At 28.2% G+C, this 24,951-nt stretch overlaps 1 protein-coding gene across 1 annotated transcript in view; it reads left to right on the top strand.

Moving 5' to 3' along the window:
• LOC119675969 (rho GTPase-activating protein gacF-like) overlaps positions 1-22,435 on the top strand; it is a 65,844-nt gene extending 43,409 nt beyond the window's left edge. Inside the window, exons 4-5 of the mRNA XM_038087191.1 lie at positions 14,805-15,929; positions 22,262-22,435. Coding sequence (XP_037943119.1) covers positions 14,805-15,929; positions 22,262-22,435 — 1,299 coding nt within the window. The remainder of the gene's footprint in view (positions 1-14,804; positions 15,930-22,261) is intronic.
• Positions 22,436-24,951: the final 2,516 nt, after the last annotated feature.

Genomic DNA, 24,951 nt, shown 5'->3' with positions numbered 1-24,951 from the left:
TCAATATAGATTATCCTAATTAAAAAAAATAGTTATTATTGTAGATAAATACCAAATAAAAGCCAGAGTAAAAGACTATATAAGAAACCACAGAATACATTTTTAAATTTAATTCATCCCAAAATCCATTTAACAAATACTTTACAAATTCAAATTCATTAACCGATGGTCCACAAGCACCTTTCATCTGATGTTCCAATTTAAAATACGGAACCTGAGTTTGACATAATTCAATCACATAAAAACTGTCGAAATTGACCGCAACTCAGAAGTTCAAGAAACTTTGGACATTTTTACTTTTTATCCCAAAAAAACAAAGACTTAAAGAGGGACATGCCAATAATGTGGCTTTTGCAAAATTCAATTCAATAGAAAACATGTATACGGGTACGGGTACGGGTACGGATACCTATGCTTTCAAGTAAAGCCGTAACGACCTTTGGCAGTCGAAAGCACTCCGTCATGGCACAGACTCGGTAATCATTTGTATTTATGCGCTTCAAATGAAAAACTTGAATGTCATAATGTCAACATAAGATTACAGCATAATTAAAAAATGAAAAGGGCCATAATAAAGGGGCATAAGTAAAATGCAATAATAATTCAAAAAAAAAAAAAATGAAATAAAGAATAGCAATGCAATTCGAAATGTACCCTGCGAAGTCCCATGCCTCACTGGAGAGTTGCTTTATTCCACCAGAGTCACAGCTTAAACAATCATCAAAGCCATCAAACGTTAACTGTGATGGAATTGTAGAAATATAGAATTGTGCACGGAAACCACAAATTGAAGCCTTTTCGACAAAATGCATTGTCACAATTGATGACAGTCATTTGATTCGTTGTTCGCTGCCGTATGGAGTTGATTGTTGTATGCGAGTTGAGTTGCCTAAGTGCGGTTTGCCCTATGCATGTATGCATTTTGGCCCATGTTGACTCCGTCGCCTGTAGATGTGAAGATACCCGCACTCTACTGGTTCCACATACATGAGTACTTCAGCACTTCAGTACTTCAGCACTGTTGTTTGCTGTTACGAGCATTTGTCATTCGTCGATTTTGAAATTACAATATTTCTCAAGGCATAAGCGCAATCGTTGTTAATCTTTTTGCTATGACTATGCTGTAACGTGTGTGGTTTTGCATTTGTCTCCAGATTTTTCATTTTATTATTTTCATATTTTTTTGACATATGAGGTTTTATTAGAAGTTTAGCTTTGGCTTTCTAGTAATCACTCATAATAAACAACTTAAGCCGACATAGGCATTAAGTGACATTTCAGTTCAATTTATCATTTAAGCTTTGACGGATACCAGTTCAAACAGATTTCATGTTACGAAAACTAAATGTTAACTTTACAATTTATAAATTAAAGTAATAAGTCAATTTTGAAGTCTCATAATTATTTCCTTGAAACTTTGATTTTCAATGGTAGTAAAGTTAAATAATTACAGCAACAATAATATATTCTATATAGAAAAAACTGAGTATATATTGTGATATGGCTCTTCAGACACCAGTCTTGATTTGGTTAATTTTTAAGATGTATATTAATTATATAAAAAGCTATATTGATAGGAATGGTTTCGATTTCATAAGTGCAGCTAACCAAGAGAGAATAATGATTTCAATTTTATAATTTGAAATTAATATTTAGCCATTTTTATATTAAAGTATTGATGTCTTGGTAACTCGATACCATGCCATGTAAATTATTATCATGGTATCTTGATAATGGTGGATTAGTAAATATGGCAACTGTATGCAATAGACAGAGAGATGCGTAAACCTTCAACCATAAACATAATTATAAGAACCTTACAATAATATCTCGATATTGGTGCATTTGTAAACAAGAAAAGTTAATGCGATAGTCAAGTGTGTATACTTCAATTTTAAACGTAAGTATCAGAACCATAGAGTAGCTATCGTAACCGATAGACAGAAAATGCAGTGTCTTCAAAAGCTAAATATTCTTGCCAAAATAGTCAGATAGGGATACTATGGCTTCCAGGGCAGACTGAAATTTCCGTTAGCATCGTTGCTTGTAAGCCCGAAACCATTCTCTGGATTGGAAAGAAGTGATTTCGTTTCTCCTACTTCGGAAGAGAAGCAGCGTCTTTGCTTTTAGGCCCGCAATCATTCGTTGGCTTGTGTGAACCTTATTTTTTTTATTCATTCCAAACAAGAGGAGAAGCAAAGAAATCTATACTGAGATAATTTATTAGTGTCATCGAAATTAAAATGGGTTATAGAGCGTTTCGACCCAAAATTTAGAACTATGTGCAACTAAATAAAACTAATTTAAAAGTCTTTACCATAATTCTGACAGCGCACTGTCAGAAAACAAACTTGCAGGTTTTGTAGAGAAGAGAATGAAATCTTAAAACACGTGCATGGACTTTGCCCGATACTGATGTATGAATCAAATTAAAATTTTAAAACGGCTGAAGATTAAAAACTCTGTAATTTGTATTATGAACTCCACCAATATAATACTAGTAATATTAATAATACACTCTAAGAACTTATGGCCGTATCATAATTTTTACAAAATATTCCTTTGTTTCCAAATTGAATATTCTGCACTAAATCAAGTTCAAATTTTTGAACTGGTAATGGAGATGTCCTAACTCAATCACATAAATGTGAACATTAGACTTGTCCGACTGATAGAAAGTATTAGCTTAAAATTATATAGTAGCTGTTGATGTATCTTCTCATAGTCAATATCAAATGATCGATGCATTTACCACATATTTGATATTTCTTAATCCTTTCAGATCCCCTTCAATATTTGTAGCTCGGATATATCAAGGAGCTATGAATATTTGGTTCATTGTCATATTATAAAAAAATTAATTTCTTTTGTTAAAATTTTCAATATAAAAGTTACTTTATCTTAATTGCTCTACTTGACTTGGTATTTAGAATATTGCATATACCACTTACAACCGATTTTTCGTAACCCTAATATGCTTTTATTTAAAAAAAAAGGTTATACGTAATAATGAATTTTTGAGAACGTTTTTTTTCTTTCTAATTTTGGTTTTAAATAAATTATTTAGTGTTTTAATTTCACCGCATTTAAGATATTAATTTACAGTTTATGCAATTTCTATTAGAAAAAAGATGAATGTTAAAACAAAAGACTACAGAATTATTGTGATTTAATAACAATGTCTGTCCGTTTGTTATTTGAAGTGTGTTGCCAATACCGGCGTTTTTGCGCAAGCACGTAGTATGTGCTTATGGAGCTATAAAAATATAAATAAGATCTAAATATATAAAAGTATGAAGTCGAGAAAAAAATTGCAAAAATATCTTCAATAAAAATGAGTAAAAAAAAGTAAAAAATATAACAAAACATAAATAAGAATCATGAAGTGTAATAACCGCAAGAATTTGCACGGCACATGATCTGCAGAAAATAATATTAAATTATTCCTCGCCCATAACTGTCTGAGCCCGCTCTAAACTCATTCTTCAGTCATTCCGAAGCTCAAAGATTAAATTTAATTCTTCTTCATCATCTTTATTTATCTGCTTTTGTTTTTTGTGAGTATATGAATCTTCATAAAATGCTTAATGCTGGTTTTAATGAACTTTTGAACTAGTTTCACATTCTGCCATCGTGATACGTACGTAGATTTCAGATATGATGTGGCAACCGAAAGAGTTCTTAGTAGTTTTGCTTCAAAGTGAACTCGAAATAAGCAAAGCATGAATTTCACTTTTGTATCTTTATGTATTTCAGTATTCAGTATTTTCATTACATTATAATATTTGAATAGTTTATAGCAATAATGCCAAATAGTTTGATGTATCAGTTATATTTTCCAAAAAGAAAATTTCTAATAAATTGTTTAAAATTTCTTTTTTACCACAGATTTGAAAATATTTAAACTAAAAGCTTATACAATATTTGAACAAATTCATCATTTAATAAATGAAAAATACATTTTTCGACTTATATTAATAAAAGCTGAAATATTTTTCATATGAATATTTCCTTAATTTAGGTCACATCCATTCATTGATTACATGGAAAATATTTTTCAGTTGTTCAAAAATGAATAGTCAAAAAGCTAAAGCTGATATTATGAATCATAGTAGTGAAGAATTGCTATCCCTGAACAAAATTTCCAAACGAAAGATAGCTCAATGCTGAAAGTAACCCTTTTACTTTAAAAGTAAAATTGGTTATGTGAAAAATCGTACAAATTGAAAGCTTACATACGTAATAACATTGGCGTAATATGCCAACATGCTGGAGCATGATGGATTTATGTTTAACTTGCGTGCAAGAAAGTTAATGGATTTTGTAATTTGCAAACATTTTATATTGCAACAAGGACCTTCCATGAAAGCGACCAGTTTTTCATCTACTTTACTCCCTACTTGCTACCTCAACTCCCACCAGTACATGGTTCAGCTAATACTATCAAATGGCACAGCACATCAAAGTATAGTAGTTTCGTTATCGTTAGGAACAACGCCTTTCCCGTGTGCAATTTTAATAGTGTAATGGGTTTGCTTTATTGCCACACTTTTTGTCTTAAAATTTCCGTAAAAGGTTAAGAAACATTTTTTGGGTTAAAATCTTACAGTTTAAGTAGAACAAAGAATATTGGAACAGGATTAGTTATGTAAGGGCAGTCAAATAGGTTTGATCTGTTTAATTGTAAAAGGGAAGAGTTAAACTCAAATAAAGGTATAATGACAATTAATTGATACTATTGTCTTATGATCGTAGCATTTTATTTATTTATTGCTATTAGTAAATAAACTATGCTAAGCACAGGCAGTAATATTTCATTTAATTAACACTAAGAGAATGCGAAACTAAAAATCAAAATCCTAGCAATAATTTAAAATTTAATTTGTTTTAATTTAATTTAATTTAATTTAATTTAATTTAATTTAATTTAATTTAATTTAATTTAATTTAATTTAATTTAATTTAATTTAGTTTAATTTAATTTAATTTAATTTAATTTAATTTAATTTAATTTAATTTAAATTAATTCAAATTAATTAAATTTCATTTAACTTAATTTAATTTAATTTAGTTTAATTTTATGCAATGTAATTAATTTTATTAATATAATTGATTAAATTATTTTATTAATATAATTAATTAAATTATTTTATTAATATAATTAATTAAATTATTTTAAATTTATTTGAACTGATTATGTAATTTAATTTCAATAAATAATATTTTAGTTAAATGGAATTAATAATTTTATTTTTGAAATGGGCTAATTGGTCAATTAAATAAATAAAATAATTAAATAATACAAAAATAGGTTTTTAAAAAAAATTTAATTTATATCAATAGTGCGACTATATTCAAGAGTCATACTTAAGGTATTAATAGTACACTTAAAAAACTGTATTATCTAACAATTAACCAATTAGGCCGCTTCAACAACAAAATTATTAATAAAAATTTTACTAGTTGAAACAATAAATTTAATTAAATTAATTTAAGTTGTTTTAATATAATATAATTTGGTTTGTTTAAATTTAATTTATTTTAATTAATTTTTTTAAATTAAATTAAATTTTGTTTATTTTAATTCTATTTATTTTAATATTTTTTTTTAATTTAATTTGATTTAATTTAATTTGGTTTAATTTTATTTATTTTAATTTTTTTAATTTCATTTAATATCATCTCTTTTACGAAATTAATTAATTTAAGAAACTATTAATTCGATAGCTGATCAGGTACCTATATTAGTTATTATTATTGTGTTGAAGACAGTTACATTGCAGAGATCTGTTGTGTTCCCTTCTTAGGCAAAATATTCTTTAAGTATTTACGTTTACGTTTAATAAATCAAATTTTTTTATTTCAAAAGATATAATCTATCTTTTTTTTTGCTTTTGAAGAAGTCATATTTTTTTTTTAAAATGATAAAAATATGAATTTAAAAATATATGTCTTTTAAAAATTGTTATATGTATTTATATAAAATTCTTAACTTAACCCAATATTTTGTTGTAATTTATTTATAATATATATCATTTATTATATTATATATTATTATATATTATATATTATTATATATTATATATTATTCTATTACTTAATATAGTAATGTCTTGTATTAAATAACGTCAAAAAAATATGTTTATAATATTTTTTCCTCATTCTTATGCCTGTTTAATTTCTAATTTAAAGCAATTATGTTTTATGTAGAGATCCAAATAATTTTTTATCCCCTTGAATCTCTTTATTACTACTGAACGATGCTTCATCCTGCTCCACTCGCTTATTTGGTTGTTATTCATGCGATATCTTTAATTTGTTTGCCACTTCAAGAGTACTTACGATGGAATTTACGTTGCTGTTATGTCGATTGAGTTGCTGGCTTCTGTCGTCATATTTTACTGGCTGCCTGCCTGCTCGACGTTCAGTTGAAGTAGTTTCACTTAAATTGGCAAATATCTTGCGTATGCCGTGGGTGGTTACCATTTAAAGTTTTATTTTAGTTTTATATTATTTTAAATACACTCAATTTATTGCTAAGTTCTTGCTGTTGGGTTCGCTGTTGTTTTGTATTTCACTTTATTATTTTTACTGCTGACAGCAACTAAATTAATTTCTCTAAAAAAATGAAAATTAAAAAATACTACGTATATAATACACAATACATATTTAAAACTTTATTATTTGAAACTGATATCTAACTATAATGAACCAAAAAATAATTATAAGTTAAATAAATTTATACTATACATATATTACATATATATATGTATATATAGTATCTGAAGTTCCCAACTACAAAGTTCTTAAAATTTATGCGAAATTAATATTTTGCTCATTAAAAATATTGCTCAACTAAAAACTTCGAAACTTTTCAAAATTGCTTCACTCACAAAACTGACAGGAAATTAACACAAAGTATCTTTGGCAAGTTCAGATGCAAAATCGATAACCTAGCAGTTTATGAAAGGAATAAATGTTTAACAAATCTTTAACAATGTATGACGAAATTAGAAAGTTGGAATGACTTTGAACTTAACTGAAACAAAGGTTTGCGATGAAGAATGGTCTATGAGACAACAGCTGTGACCTTAGTGAATTCAAATTTGAAAGAGAATTTCAGATTTAGAAAGGAAACATTAATTGTCGGTTGTTATAGTCAAATTTTTACAAAAAAACTAGAAACAAAAATTAAAGAAGGTGATAGAGGTTTAGAAAGTCTTGAAATAAAATTTGAGGTAAGACTAAAAAAAAAATTATTACTCTAAAACGTATGAAAAATGCAGCGAGTATTTAAAACATAACTTAATATGTATCTCATATTTTTTTTAAATAAATTGTATATATATTAAATATATATATAAATATTAATATAAATTTTATAATTTGGTGTAATAAACATGAAAATCGCTGGTTGTAGTTTTGTTAAGAGATTTATTTTTTATTTTAGTTAATATTATATTAAAAATTGAATTAATCAAGTTTATTACCTTAACTATAAAAACATTGAATATTATTTCTTTTTTCAATACTTCCGTAAATAAATGATGAAGTATTTTTTTTTATTAGAACGCACTACATACATTTGTAAATCAATAAGGTCTCATAATTTGATATATACTTCAAAGACATTAGCTATGATTATAGTATAATATTCTATTCACGTTTCTGTAAATCAAATCACCTTTAAAAATACCGAAATGGGCTTTTGTTACGCTTTCAAGTGACAAAAATGTACGTGCTCTGTATATAAATAATATGAAATCAAATATGACTGCAATAAAAAGTAATTATGAGTAATAAAATGTTATATAAAGAGGTTTAAGTATTAAGTGATAAGTAGTCAAAAACAATAATACATGTAAATAAATTAAATTTAAATAGTTTATAAATTTTTTCAGTATTAATTTTTATCATTTAAAGCTTCTTACAGAACATATCTTTTTTAATACAAAAAACATGGGCTTTCGTTTTGCTTAAGACAAGCTTAATGGAATCTTCCTTGTGAAAAAACTTTATGTTAATATTTAAAGTTTAGTAGACGGAAATGCTTGAAGTTGTTTTATTGCTAATTTTAATGCCTTATTAAACGTAATTTAACTGCAAAATAGATTTGCAATTAAAATCTGTTCATAGATTTAAAATCTGTTTTTTTCATAAAGTTATAATTAAACTTATACAAATATATGAAATAATTCAATTTATTTCAACGATAAGAGTTTCTTTAAAGAACTGCTACCTGGAGATCTAAATTTTGTCCACTTTTTCAATCAATGAGCTCACTTCTCTCGGATAGTGTGCTCAGTATTAGGTTCTAAGGATGAAGTCGATGCAAAGTGAATCTAAATTAAAGATAGCAAGCACTCTTATTATTCAGCGTTAAATCTTTTTTGGTGATTTGAAGCCTATTTTTAAATATTAGTCTAAAAAGGTGCCCTTCTTCTTCAACTAACTAATTTTACTCCTTCAATTATGGTATCATCATTCAACTTGATACAATAGAGAATAATATAATTAACATATTTTTCGGGTAGTATTTTTTATTGCACCTTATATTTTGCTTAATATTAAAAATGGTCCTCTCTATGATATCATTCGGTTGTTGAACCAAAAATGATCTGTCACATTTAGCCCTATATAACCGTTCTCATAGCCATGTAATTTTCCGGTCTATTTTACAATATGCATACTGAATCCTGTTAATTTTTTTCATATGAACTTGCAATTCGTTTTCATTGCACTAAAATGAGTCTCGTTATACACCACCGGATATTAGATACTATATATCTAGTAAACACAGTGCATTGTTTGTAAATTTCATATCTCCCACATTGCATCTGAACTTGAATCGTAACGTCTAAATACAAACCAGTGCAGTTCTGCTCTCACAAAGCAATGAAATATTAAGCAAAAATTATTAGAAATTTTAAAATTATTAAAATAATAAAAAATTATATTTGAACACAAATTGTATCTCGCAACGAAAAATATGTTTGTGAAATTTAAAATTTCAATTTAAATTATTATTGATGTAATTTGCATATGTTTTTAACTCCGGCTTGCTACTGTGCACTGCCGCTTCCCGCCACTTTAATGCGATGGCATTAATTAATTCATTACAATTGCGTGGACTGACGACGGCAACGTTTAGAGCGTTCGTTTGCTCCATAATGTCATTAGTTTACGCGCATATGATGATCACAACGTTGTTGTTTATTATTAAGATAATAAAGTCTAAGAGAAGAAGAAAAAGAATTGAAAAAACAAGAATCGTAATAATAATTATAATAAATGAAGCATCATTGCCATCAGTCATCATCAAGGCACTTGGCTTCTGCTATTCTCTGTTGCTGTTTAATGAACTCATAAAGTCGGCATATTAATTAAAATAGCTGAAACTGCGCAAAGAGAATGTATATAGTTTGTTTATATACTTAAATGTATATATACACAATAATTATTAATAAACAAAAGCCCAAACATAATACTAACAAAAGCTTAGATATTTATTTTTCTTATTTACTTTTGTACAATATTATTGCTGACCTAGACTTTTCTAGTACTTTGATATTCTGCACTTTTTAATTTTAATTAGAGAAACTGCTGATACTTTTATTCCCAAAAATGATTACAGAACAAAAGTAAATACAGAAGATATAAAATTACAAAATTACTAATAATATAATAAACATTTTTAAGCTCAATTGGCAAATTCAGTACTTCTTTTGTTTATAAATCACAAATACTTTACACAAATATTGCTGAGAAAGTTCATCAAAAGTTCACATGTACGAAATAAATTATATTAAGCAGGATTAATTAGAATTAAAAACGACGAGGTTGAAAAATCACTTTTAATCACGCAACTAGACACTTTTACTCTTTGATAGCTGGGGGTACTACAGGGTCCTACCCATCTCATTGACTAATTTATGTATTGCCTATAAGCTTCATGATTATTCAGTGATTGATCTAAGATCTGCGTACCTCCCCGTGCGGAGAGTGATTACTCTAAAGATTAGATAGTGGTAGTAGGATAGCCTGTCAATTTTCGCATATAATAACTTCAGGGCTCTGTCCCTTATGTATTTTTTGATCGGGTCTATTCTAAGGTCTCTTAGCAATGTTCATTTTATTGTTCATAAAAGTGTGACATCATTTAGGTCTCAGTTTTTTGAAAGATATTTTCATCATTATAGAATCAAAAGGAATAATATAATACCTCAATAATGTATAATAATATAATAGCTTTTTGACTGGATGTGATTTTTGTTAGATCTCTTGCTCACCTCAATGTAATAAATCTTTCCTATTTCAAACCATAGCAAATCTAGTAGTGTTGCAAAACACATTTTGCTTTTATTGCAGAAGTCATTTGTTAAGATTATACTCGAATGGAACGAAAACGGCACCAGAGCAAGACAAAAGCTGATCATTTGCCGCCGAATACTAAAAAACGAGCTTAAAACAAAGTCATTTTAATTCTAAAAACAATAAGAATTCACTAAGACCAGGTTTTAATGGTGCGTATTGCTCAACACGTACGCTCAGAAACAACTACCGACCATTAAAAGGCTTTGAAGTTGCCAGAAGAAGAAAATTTAGACTAATAATTCTCTTCAGTGTGAAACCTTTCGTTAACCTTGTTATATCATTTGGCTTTCTATTCTTTATTGTGATGGCCTTAAAAATACGATATTATTTTTAGTTTTAATGTTATTGCAACTATTTATCACTATTTATCTTAAGTAATTAAGTAATTTCAGTTAAAGAGAACATTTTCCACTTAATTACGAAGTATAGTAATCATCAGTTGTAGATTTGTCCGGTTTTGTCAAAATTTTTACCAAAAAATACTGGTGGTCCTCGGGGAGGTATGCAGATTTGAGGTCAATTATTGCTTAGTCTGATGAAGTGATAAACAATAATCTATTCAAGTTGCAAAGAGGGGTTTTGAAGAAACCTCAAGTTAAAAAAGAGTATAAGTGCTTAAGTTGCATTAGCTCAAAACAGCTTCAACATAATATTAATGTGATCAGGAGAGGCCATTAGTTTCACTTTCGAACAGTATACGATTCGTTTGACGGACTACTTTGTAGATGGGTTTCACTGAAGAAAATAAAAAATTTTTTGTCATTTAACATTTCATATAGAATTAATGTGGAGAAGAATACTTCGTTCTGAAAAGCTGTAGTTTATTGCGTTCACGATAATGTACATATATACTCATATATCCTAATTAATAATTTCGAAATGGTTTTGTCGTACAACTATGAACATTAAACCCGATTCATGGAATACTATCCCTAGCCATTCTCATGCTGTTATGGTTTTTACTCAAAAATTCAGATAATTTAACAAAATATTGTGTACATATTCTAACGTAAGGCACATATTTGCAAAACACAGCTATTATTTACATGTGTAGTATTCGATACCAACATTTTTTATTCATAGAGGTACTGCCGTCATATGTATTCAATTGTAGCATAAATTTTGTGAAATTAATCGTTTAGTCCAAAGTTCATAACTCCCCTTCTTACAATAAAGACATCGCAACGAAGCTCCTAAAATTTTAGTGTTGTAAAAAATGTTAAAAGATGAACCTATAAATGTACAAAATGTCTTACTTAAAATTCTATTTCATCTGTAACATATACAGGCACTCCCTCAAACATTTCCAAAACAAAAAAAAACTGAATATAAAATTTGTTTCAAAGTTTTTAAAATTGTATTTAATTTAGGAGATTTTTTCAGTTTCCATATAAAATTCTTTAACAAAATTACATACATACTTGCAGGGATTGTAACGTGTTTCGCACTTATTCTCTGTACTTATTCATTTTTGCAGATACTTCGTTTTGATGTTCGTACGTCGATCAGATGCAGAGCAATATGCAAAATTATAAATCCAATAACATGCACAGACTCCCCTGAGAAATATATGCAATCAATAGATATGCGCATATATTTATTGTATTTTATAATGAAATTCGATTCGATTTTGCCTTGTTTCGCATTGTTTTGTTTGCTAAGTACGAAGTACGAGTTCGATACTTGAAGCTGTTTTGATTGTTATATATCCACACCGCACAGCTTCACTGTGATTTCTTTGCGGAAAGTATCTTCTCTCTCGTTGCTCTACAATAATGCATCATGCACGAAGTACATATTTATGTGCCGATTTATGCAGTGTTTGTGAATAATTTGTTTTATTCCAAGCAGGGTTTTACAATTCGAAAATATGTTAATGCTTCAATAAGATACATCAAATATTTATGCAACTCTTTTGTATATTATTTGCGATATTTTATATTTTACTGTACTGTATATATTCATTTAAGCATTCGGTTTTTATTTATGTAATTTATTTTAGACTATCTCTATATATTTTTTTTTGGAAAAATCTTTCAAAAATTAAAAAACTGTCAAGAAAAAAACAATAGCTTCAAAAGAAAAAATTAATTTCATAAACTTTGAAAGCAGCAGTTAATACTAGACTGTATGTCCATCCATATTTCATTTAATGTCACACCATTACTTATAATATTCATTTTAATATGCATCTGACTTATATATCTAACTATTAAATAACAAATGTAATTAATTTCTAAGGGACCTTCAAACAAACTTGCTTTGAAGCTGTTAATTCATTATTAAAATGCCTACTAAAATATCGCAAATTGCTATTTAATTCATTCACAAGCTCTGTTAACTGTAAGAAACTTACCGGAACTAAAAGAGATTATGTTAAATTGATGAGATGATGAAAATGAAAATCCCAGCATAAGTTATGTATAATGAATTAGTGGATTTAGTGCTTTAGTGCTTTTACGAAAAGGATTAATCAAAAGAAAATCAAGGAAAAGACATACATTTTCATTTATAACTGACATTTTCGCTTTATGGTAACTTATCGTATTATGGACATACTTGACTTATAAAATGAATAGTTTAATTAAATATTAAGTAAATATTAAATAACAAATAATGACTCAAAGATATACGAATACAATTTAGTGGTAATCATAGTTGAAGTTTTTACAGCTAAATATAGCTATAATATATATATATATATAAAATATATATATAGTAACTTTTAAGAGTATTTAAGTGGCAATAAGAATGTAAAAACAAAATGACGCTATTTGAACACAGATTACATAAAAACGATATGACAAATACTTCCTTAGCATAGCACCTAAGATCATTGAAACGTTTATTGAATAAACGTTATTCATTATAAAGTTATTAAATTGACATTACTTAGTTTTTTTATATAACCCATGTGATATCTTATATAAAAAGTTCTTCAGATTAGGATTAGGCTAAGTTCAAAGAGCGTGTGTTGATGCGAACATAAGCACTTAGACTTGGAAACAGCTATTGCCTATTGTAGCTGCCCATTGTGATGTATTCAGTAGCCAGTACGAGCTGCGCTATAACAATCAACATATATAACTATTAATTTTAGCAAAAATTCTTTATTATTTTAATAAATTCTTATTCTTCATTCTTATACTTATTCATTACATTATTCTTCATATAATGAACGTGGTGTCTCTAAAGTAATCTATAGATATATCCTGATATAGGTCAACTCTAAACTAATTTGACTATGTTATAATTAATTTCCTTTTTTGATTTTTCAATGGTGTAAGATTAATTTACACCTAGTGAGCTCAACCTGTCTTTTTTCCAAAATATCTGAGTCACTGATGATAATAGATTAAGCTTTGCAAATAATGTTTTTTTTAAACTAATAGCGCGAATTCGCCCAACAGCCGTTACTATGGCTAAAAGAGTCCTAATGTACCAAATTCACTTTTAACTATACAAATCCCTTGAAGTTTTGTAAACAAAGTCTGGAATTATATCTGGACAAGAGCTCTTCTGTGTGTTGTTAAAGCTGGACAGCTACCAATAATGTGCATAGTTGTGTTCGTTTCTTAATTTGCATTTCGAATTAGCAGATAAATGGTGCTTATATAGGACACATTTCAGGCCGTAATGTATTACAATACTCGTTACCAATCTTAAAAAAATTTAAGAATGTTTTGGTAGGAGTATGATTTGATGAGAGCTTTGCTTTGTCTGAGTACAGTGAAATCTTCTCAGTACTCCAGACGCAAACCAATTTCCTCCTTCTTGATTATTTATTTCATATTAGCCCAATTGAACCCACAAAACAAGACCTGTAAAAGCGGTTTTTAATGCAGTTCTGACTAATTTATAGCTAGCAAAAAAAATTAGGTTTTAAAGGGTTAATAAAAAATTTAATTTTAAGAGACACGAATTTCGTGTTTCCAGTAACTAAATTTTTTGAAAGTTGAAACTGAAAAATATTTAAGGCATAGACACCCCTTCCTTAATTTTTCTCCTTTCTTGTTAAAATGAAAGATTTCTTGAAACGACTTATTTTTACAGGTGTGAAACGACACAACAATTTATATATAATTTATATTTAATAATTAATAATTGTTTTTAATATATTTTAGATTTATATATGTTTTTATTATAAATAATTAAAATTTTTTACTATAATCGAACTTTTTCATTATATAATGAAATCGTTATATAAATTATAGAACTTAAATAATATATATTTATTTATAATTTATTTGGTACAATGATTTTGAAAATTTTTTTAATTAAATTTAATTTATTTGCTCTCCTTTTTCAGATAAACCAAATATAATAAATGATTTACCAAAAAATAAAAACACAAATACCACAACAAAAATATTAAGCGTTCATTTAAACGCTAAAACATCATTGGACGTTTATTGAAATTTATAAAATAGCATATTAACGGCGACAAAATCACTCCCCCCCAGACAAACGTGTTCGAAAAAACCATCACCATTTCGTCGATTGCGATTAAACGCAGGCCAACGCTGCCGCAAACGCCAGCGAGTGGTGCCCCACAGGTGTTGTCACCCAAACGACAGTGCGCTGCTGCTGTCTCTGTAATTCCCGCCACCGCTCAATTAACACCACAAGTACAATACGCCACATCACCCGCCGCAGCTGCTGCCGCCGCTGCTGTTGCACTTAAAGCCGGTCATCAATTAACTTTTAATCCAGCTGCAGCTGCTGCACAATTAGCTGCCACCGCTGCAGTAACTGCACATACACATCATCCATCACAGATTGCTGCAGCAGCAGCTGCTGCTGCTGCCGCCGCACAGCATCATCGTATTGCCGCTGTAGCTGCTCAACATTTTAATCCCGCCGCTGCAGCATTATTAAATCAGCACTTACATAACGCCACAACACATTCACATCAACAAGCCGCTGCTGTTGCAGCTGCTGCTGTACATCAGCAACAAATCGTATTACAACAACAACATCAACAGCATCAATTGAATCAACAACACGTAGCTGCAGCTGCAGTTGCTGCACACAACTATCAACAACAGCAACAACAGTTGCGACAACAACTACAACAACAACAACACCAACAACAACAACAACAGCAGCATATAATAGTTGCTAACGCCACTTCGGTGGCAACAACAATAACAAATAATCAGAACCAAAACAACAATAATATCAGTACCAATTCAACACCTGCAACAGCTGCAAATACTGCAACAATTGCTGCAGCAGCAAGAGCAGCAGCAAGCGCAAAAATTATTATATCAACTACTGCGTCATCAAGTTCTTCAAACGATTCTCATTCAAATTCGTCATCAACTTCAACAACACCAACACCAGCAACTGTTGTACCAAATACAAACGACACAAGCTTAGTTAGCAACAACATAAACGGAACTATTACAAGCAACAGCGGCAACAACAACAACAACAACAACAGTGTGAACTCACCAACTGCAAATACGACAATGGAAAATCAAATGGCATTAGCACCTTTAGGATTGTCCCAGAGCATGGATTCCGTAAATACAGCGAGCAATGAAGAAGAGGTAAGTTGATACTTTTTTCCACTTTGTGGATTTGTATTTTATTTTTATTCAAATTGTATTATTCAATTGCAAGAATTGTGAACTTATTCAAAGAGGAATGGTATAAAATCCAGATGTAAGAGATATAAATAAGTGTGATCAAAACGTTGATGGTAAAATCCATGCTTTAGATAAAAAAAAATTCAATTTCAAAATGATTTTTTAAAAGTAATTGTTAACAGGTAAACGAATTCCAAGTAAAGTAGATATTTAATTTATTTAAAATTAAACACGAGGGAAATAATTTAAATAGGAAACGGATATTAAGTAATGGATTATAGGAAAAATTTTATTTTTTTATTAATTTAACATTTTAGTTATCCATTCATCTGTTTCGGGTATTACTAAATATTTACCCACAGTGGTTTTTGAAAATACTATTTGGACTAAATTGACAGTATGTAGTTTTTGGACTGCATGTATCAAGAGATCCTTCCAAATTCGAAACAGAGACTAGCGTTTCAGACACCTAATCCAAGACCGTGCTTGAATTATATTATTGAAAGTGGAAGTAATTCGCTGTTTTATATTATAACACATAAATATAAATATCAATGTAATTAACTTTTATTAGCAACAACTATAATACACTTCAGTGGTATAAGCTCATTTTTTGGGGTCCTATTATAGAATGAAGAGCTAAAGTCTTATTCTGCAGTCGCTTCAACTGAAATATTGATCACATTAAATTGAATTTAAAGTATATATTATTTATAACGTTGCCATTATACAACTCTTTCGTTATTAGGATTTTGATTAAGAGTTCTTGGAATTATGATGATTGTTATAAATAGTATATCCCTTGAAATGATTATATTTTAGGTTAGCTTAAGAAGAAGTGCTTGTTAAGTTCCCAACAGTAAACAGTAAAAATGAAGAAGAAAATATATTTTTATTGAAAATATGATAAAACAAAATGTCTATACTAATCACTTCTCAGAAATTTATCTATACGTACAAAAAAAAATACTTTTATTCCTATATACATACATTAGTTTAACGAAACCAACCAATTAAATTTACTTAACATTGTGCGTCAGACTTTCATTCTTATTCGCACTTGCAGATACTTGAAGACATTATTCATGAGAGATGAGTACGTCTACTTACATTCGAATTGAATTCAACTTTATTTACTTGTACGTATACGACGAGTACATTTAAATAAACTGAAAGCTTGAAATAAACCTAAACCTGAACTTAACCAACAAGTCATGCATGTAAAAACATTTGCAATTTTTTTTGTGTTTCTGCAAATCACGCCTTTTTAGATAAAAATAAAAAAAAAGATAAAAATCGTACTAAAATTGGAGAGAAGCAAGATTTTGTATTTGAGACGCATTAAAGCTACACTTCACATAAATCATACACGCAAACAATCAAAGGATAAAGGATGTGTATCTGAAGGATGTGTGTGTGAGTGATGTGTCTTGTATGTGCGTCACTGCATTCTTAAAAATGAATAAAAATGGAAGCGGAAAACCAAAGAAAGAATCACATTACAATGGCAGAGAAGAAAGGCAAAAGGTTGGTAGCAGTGTTGGCAATGTTTGCAATGTTGTCAGGTGAATTGTCAGCTTAGCCTGGTTAACTTGAACAATCTGACAATTGTCGTCTTACTGCTGACTCTTTGTCTATACCTGTGGTTAGTGTGTGTAATTTTAAACAGGGTGTTTTGATAAAAATTTATCATACTCGCTCAAATACAGCTAGTTTAGGATGAAGTATTTGTATTCCAGAATTAACTTATGTATGTACCAGCTACAATATTATTTTCGGTCTTAAATTTCTCTTTTATTTGATCTATATTTTAATGATTATTAAAAATGCTTAAAAATTTTATATAAATATCTATCCAAATACAAGAAATAAAAAAGTCACAGGATGCTATATATATAGAATACGATATATGCGACATTACGGTAATGAAACCAACTGTCGGGTATCTACAAACTCTGCTTTGATTTTTCTACTTTTTTAACGTTATTGGACTTAGTATTAAAGTTTATGTCACTTTCAGTAACTTCTCAACCTGCTATACAATATATTTTATATTTTCAACGTTTCTATTATTATTAGACATTGTTATATATATCTTAGAGCTCAATCAATCTTCTACACAAACTGTTTTAATTTTTCAACGTTTCTATTATTATTGGACATGCTAAAACTTATAACATCTTCAGCATCTTCTCCTCAAATCATTCATACAATTTATGAATTTGTGATGTGTTATATTATTATTATATCAACCTTAGCCTGCATTAATATTTTATACTTCATTTACATGTATACTTTATTCCTTCACTGTATTTAATTCCGTTCTAACTCCACGTAAGCTTTCTCATCCAAATTTTTTCTAGAGAAGTGATCGTCAAATGTACTGTAGTGTGTCTTGTTAATTCTTTTGGCAAACATATTAACTATCACCCAGCTTATTGATAGTTAATATGTATATTTTGGACAGTGCAACCAATACATAAAAAAGATAAGATTTTTTTAACAACGTACAGGCCGTGCTATGTTAACATTCTCGTTACTTTTATAAAAGTATAAAAAAGGAACAGCACCATTGATTTGATAATGCTTTGAGAATATAATATAATCTTATATTGTGTGACCTCTTGTCATTAAATAAGAAGTAAATTAATTTTAGCTCACCTGTTAAAAGTATTCCAAACCTCTTAAAACAAATTATGACGTTATGAATATTTTTTCCTTTTTTGCAGAAATAGCTGAGGATTGTAGTTACTGTAGTTAATATCAAGTATCTTTCGTTGATATTGCAGAATGTTCCAATTATTTCTGTTACTTTTTAAATTGTTGTGTTCATTTTAGAAGAAAAAATATAAATAAATATTCTGGTATTTATATATTTTAGTACCCAATTAGAACTGCAGTATAGTCTACATTAGTAAGTACCCTAATACTGCTGATGTACAAGTGAGGTTACATTTGGAGATCGTTTATCCCACTAAACTGTCGAACCTTAATGTTGCATGTTATCTCTCATTTGTTGCTGCTTAGTGTGTGCTTTATTTAATAGAACAGAATCTTGTAAAAATCATATTTTCCTTTCTTCTCTCTCTCTCTTTCTCTCTCTCTCTCTCTCTCTCTCTCTCTTTCTTTCTTTCTTTCTTTCACGAAGTCCCTAATTTTATAGCTATGTCAAAATTTTTATATGTTCTCTTTTTAAATAAATTCGATCATTTGGTTTGTTTTGGATTTGTTCAATTGTGAAATTTTTATTATTGAAGAAGACTATATTCGCAAATTTTTCACATTCATACAAGCCCATTAATTCTTTCGCACATCTAAATTAATTTTATGGGACATCAATGTTCAAAATTTTGTCCTTTGGTATTTTGTAAGTACATTATTCAGTTTGATTCATTTTTAAACATTATAGAAATTTTGACATTTTCGGTTGTATTGAAAACTGTATTAAAAAAAAAAATATAAATGTAAATATTTAGATATTTGAATATCGATTCGTTTATATGCCAAATTATTATCTTCCATTGTGGCTTGTATTTCCTTTAATTAGCCACAGTTTTCTGAACCATATTTATTGTAATATTGAAGCATTGTAAATTGATTGATGTGGAAAAGTAAGCACTTCATTCTGGCGTTAAATGTAGATCATGTTATACTACATTATCATAGTGGGGATGTGTAAAAATTAATAATTTACTGACATCAAAAGATTCACTACTACAAATGCTGCATAAATTGTAACTCCAACTCTGTTTGCTTAGATGTCCTTTAAAATATTTTAAAATATGTCTCCTAATGTATGATAATATTATTTGAATGACTTCACATCTAAACCCTGTTTAGCTTGAGGAAGACACACAGCTTTTCTGGCTGGTTAAAAGTACCTAAAGTACACATGAAACAAAAACAAATTGTGTACTTGAACAAATGTTTGTAAGGTTGTGTCCTGAAAGCGCGTACTTGTTCCATTGCAAAGCTCCTCCACATACTAGCTTAGGGTTATGTTTTAATAAAAAATAAAAAGTAAAACAACGATTTTGCAGAATAAGTCTGTAGTTGTCGCAAATGCTGCTATACGCATTGATTGACATGTCATAAATGTGTATGAATGCGCTTCAAAAGATACTTTCCCATTTGCATATTTCCACAAAGATGTGAATACTTTTATTTTCATGCATTTATGTATGCTGTTTACTTATGTCATATAAGTGTGTATCTATTATCTTCGCTTTGTTGGTGTGTGTTAGCGTAATAGCGCTAAGCATGTTTTCTTTTCAGCTTAGGTTTGTGATATAGGTTAATGTTGTTATTTCGAGTGGAAAATTCATCATAAAATTTATTTGCACATAGGTGAATTGCATATCAAATGTAAGCACTTGGCTGTGGATTCTCTACTGTTATGAATATACAATACACAATACGTTGTGGTGGGAAAACGAATCTTAAATTATGAAAAATATGGTAAATTATTTCGAAGCATAATTTGTGAAAGCTTCACCTCAGGCTTTTAAGCATTTCATAATATGTTATGAAAAAGTTAAAAATAAAATGATTAAAAAAATTAATTAAATAATTTAATATATTTGTTAATCAATGATTACTATGACGATTGACTTACTCAATTGGATATTATTCTTATATGTCAGTCCTGGTCAGTTCCCATAATCTCTCTCGCCACTTTTGTGGTACGTATGAGTTATAATATAGACAATACAATTACACTGTGATAAGGTACTAACTTCCACCTTAAAAAAGATATTTCGTTCTTTCTGTGAGTTTTATCGCTTAACTAACAACTAATCTTACAAGTACATCTTAACTTACTCCTTATGGAACTATATATTTCAACTATATCTATACCTAAGTGCTCATAGAACTATATAATTTATTTTGAAAAGATATAGTAAACGATTAAAAGTGTTCTCTGACTTTGATCTTAACCGTTTTTATGGAAATTAATTTCAGTTATTTTTTTTTTTTTGTTAGAGCTTTCCAACACACTTTTTAATTAATTAGTTGCGCAACACTTAAAACTCACAGAATACTCGCATGTCATTAATGTTGGCAAAAAGCAGTAGAAAAAAGTCATATTACAAAAAAAAATATTCCTAACGAGGCAAAAAGTCAGTAAAATATTTACGTACAATCAGCCACTGTCATACCATTTTAATTGACTTATCATTTATTCATGCACTCATGTAAAGAGTATCTTTGTTGCACGATAAAAAAAGATACCAAAGAATGACAGTCATGGCAGATACAAACTTATTCCATACACACTTCATACATATTCAACAAAGTATGGATATAGAAGCATATTGTAGCAGAAATTCATAAAATATTTAAACGAACATTTTTTCATAAAAGGAAAAATTAATGCCATAGAAAAATCTGTTATAATGGATTTTGGGCAATTTAATGAAAAAGTGAGATTTTTATTTTCGTGGCTTAACAGCAGATTTATTTAACGGAAAATTTATGGCTTTTACCAAATAAGGCAAAATCGATTATTAAAGAGCCGTAAAATCCTATCAAGTTAAACATATCTTAACGGAAAATATAATATTGCAATTGTCAGAATTTACTATGACGTATACGAGCACGTATATGTTACGCATACGATGTAAAGTATTCTTTCCAAGCTACTGAAAGTACCAGATAGACAGCAAGCTGGTATTCTCACCCAAAAGCATAACTTACGAATACAAGACATTCTGATAAGAGATCACATATTTTAAATATTCTGGGTCGATAGTAAAACTAATATGTGTATATCTATCCATATGGATTGCTATACGACTAAGAATTGAGATATAGGATATAAATAAAATTCTAATAGAGAAATGAAGTTTAAAAATAAAATTTTAAATAAAAAATTGGAATTATACAGGGTATTTGCTCCCAGTGAAGCAAAACAGTGTACAATGGTTGACGTTGTTACTTCTAATTAATCCCAACTGAACAGCTGTTGATGACATTCTAACAACACATAAGGATAAGGAAGTTTTCCTAGCACAATAATCTTCTCCTGAGTCAGATCAAGCCTTTCCTTTAAAAAGACTAGAGATCTCTTCAAAAAATCCGAAATAGGTCTAATTTTCTTAGACAGATCCATTTTTTAAAGTTATATATCAAAGTATTGTGGGTTTTTGTGCTATCCATTTTGAAGATTTTTAAATTTTTTAAAATATTAAACAGCTTATATTTATTGTTCAAACTTCTAAAATTATCAAGATCATTATGGAATATTAAAAAGTTTTTAATGATGGACTTAATTTGCTTGAATTTACAAATAGATTCAAAAAGAATCTTCTACAATCTTTGATAAGTCAACTTCATTACTTAAGAATTTAAAACAAACTAAATCAATTCGTTTCCGTTTCCAGGATTCTTCATTCATTATCTGTCATGAAGAAAAACTTATTCCTGATGATAATAAAGTTACGAGTGGAGATCTTAACGATGGATAGAAGATTTCCATATAGTATCAACGTCTAATGTATTAATTACATTTTTATTATATTTAATTTTTACTAAAAGTACCTTTATAGTCCCTAAGATTTTTCAACGAAACTGCAAATATTCACTTACAAAGTTCTATTACATTTATACTTTTTTACACGATAACTATTATATGTATATGTCAGCAGTGTTATGCACTCCTCAATTGTCTGGAGTCCTTCTTAATCGAAGAAAAATCATATATTTTGCATAAATTTATAACATTTCCGGTGCACAAATTTTTAAAAACTACAAAATCTTGGAATATTTGAATGCAATTTTGTCGATAACAAATTCGGTTTAAACTCATAAATTTTCATCAAAAAAAAAAACAAAATAATTCAAGAGGAAATAAAATATATAAGCGAGTAGTGAGTAGAATTTCTACAAGATAAATAGACTGCATATAACAGCAAGTTCTCTAGAAGTATATAATGTACCTTGACATGCACTATTAAATTCATATAAATAATTTTTGAATCCTACGAGTTTCGCTGAATAGCAGAAAAATTTAATACTTTGTGGAAAAAAATGTTCAAAAGTGAGAAATGTAAAAACGAATGGAAGTCTTCAACGACTTCAATGACGTAAATCATTGAAGAGAAGTCTTATTTTTACAAAACCTTTGATGAAAGTTTGGTGGACTTGAATATTTTTCTACTCAATTATAATATTTACGTATAGATGTATTTACATATGTATATATAAATGTAGAGATATTGATATTCGTAATTTCTGCAAATACTATATTTGTTTTTCTCTTAATTTCGTTTTCAACAAATGCAAAAAATTATTTTTTATAGATTTATATATATATACATTTATATATATATAATAGCGTATATATTTGATTGATGCATTTTTAATGTGCATAACGAAAGCGCATTTTTAAAATTCATTTAAACATCATTTGAGCATTAAATCCTTGCAAAAGGATATAAAAATAGAGTAACACTGAAGCAATGACAAGCAAAGTAATTCAATTTATAAATATTTATTTAAAAAATGCAGATGATTTTTTCTTAATTATATGTTATTTATATTGAAGGTCTCAATAGCAATATACTATTGAGTATATGATAAAAAAATGGTAACTTAAATTATAATCAAGTAAAATTAAAGGAAATAACAAACCTGAAAACATATGGAGGAGTTATTATAATGCAAAAGATCTGCTGTCTATTACATATTTTTTACTTTGTTAAGTTCGTAAATTAAATTGGAAATTCTTCAAAACATTATATATAATAAAATTACAAGCAATTAAGGATAACATTGTTACTCATTCAACTTTGACGAAGCTTTATATTGACATCACATCCAAACTAATTTTTGTTGATAAAATTAAAATTTTTGATTTATTGAACATTTTTTATTATGATTTATTCATATTTTTTGCTTGAATTATTCACCAAAATAATAATTATTTTTTAGCAAAATGAGTAAGAAATAAAAAAATTTATTCACGGTTGAGTAGAACATTTAAGTTTCGAATATATTTTCTAAAAATTTGCCATAAACTAAATAAGCAAACACAGCTTTTTAGGAAGATATATATATATACATAAATGTGCCATTTCAGTGAGTCATAAAAAATACTTTTTTACTTGTAAAATAAACGCTCGAAAACATTGACACTGATTAACGTAAACGCTGGATTACTTTAGAAATTTTTTTTTCACATCTACTGCTCTAATAAGTGAACGAAGTTCTAAAACGTAAACCAAAATGTGAACTAATCAGTTCTCATTATCGACTTAACGATATTTTTAGGATTCAGTCCACAAGAAATAAGTAGGCTGTTCAAAAAGAATAAATGGAAAAATTAAATAACAATTAAAAAAATTTTTTAACGTTAGGTTCGAGGTTAAAACATCAAACTTCAGTTTAAGTTAAGAACTTCAAACAAATAAAAAATATAGTTAAATCGTAAAATCGAATAAAATTTCTTGAAATCAATAAATAGATAATAATAGCCCCGAGAAAACTTAGGATGGGAAGAGAATTCAAAATAAATGTTCTACAATTTTTTTATTAATCTCATCCAGTTGAAATATAGTATACTATGTAGTTAAAAGATCAATTTATTCTTTTATAAGAGGTTAGTTTTTTCCGAAATTTCTTCTTTATTCAAGACACCTCAAAACCTCGCATCTCAATATATGACGACCAAAACCTAACATATCATATGAGCAATAAAAAAAAATTAATCAAGAGATTTTTTAAATAGTAGTGAATTACAACAACAAAATTTTTAATTACAACAAAAAAAATTAATTGATATGTTTTTTGAATTAATTGAATTTTTAATTAATTGAATTTATGGCTGACCATAAAGCTGTTAGGAGTATTGCCAAATGTATCATGTATTAAGAAAATATTCTTCTATCAATTTTTTCTATTAAGAAAATAGTTTCTTTTAAAAAAGAAATATTTTTTTCTGTTAACAATATGAGCGTTTGTTCCAACAGCTTCTTTTATTATC

The sequence above is a fragment of the Teleopsis dalmanni genome, chromosome 2 (assembly GCF_002237135.1).
Source record: "Teleopsis dalmanni isolate 2A chromosome 2, ASM223713v2, whole genome shotgun sequence".
Classification (NCBI taxonomy): domain Eukaryota; kingdom Metazoa; phylum Arthropoda; class Insecta; order Diptera; family Diopsidae; genus Teleopsis; species Teleopsis dalmanni.
Note: the sequence above shows the minus strand (reverse complement) of the source record. Positions and strands in the feature narration are given on the sequence as shown.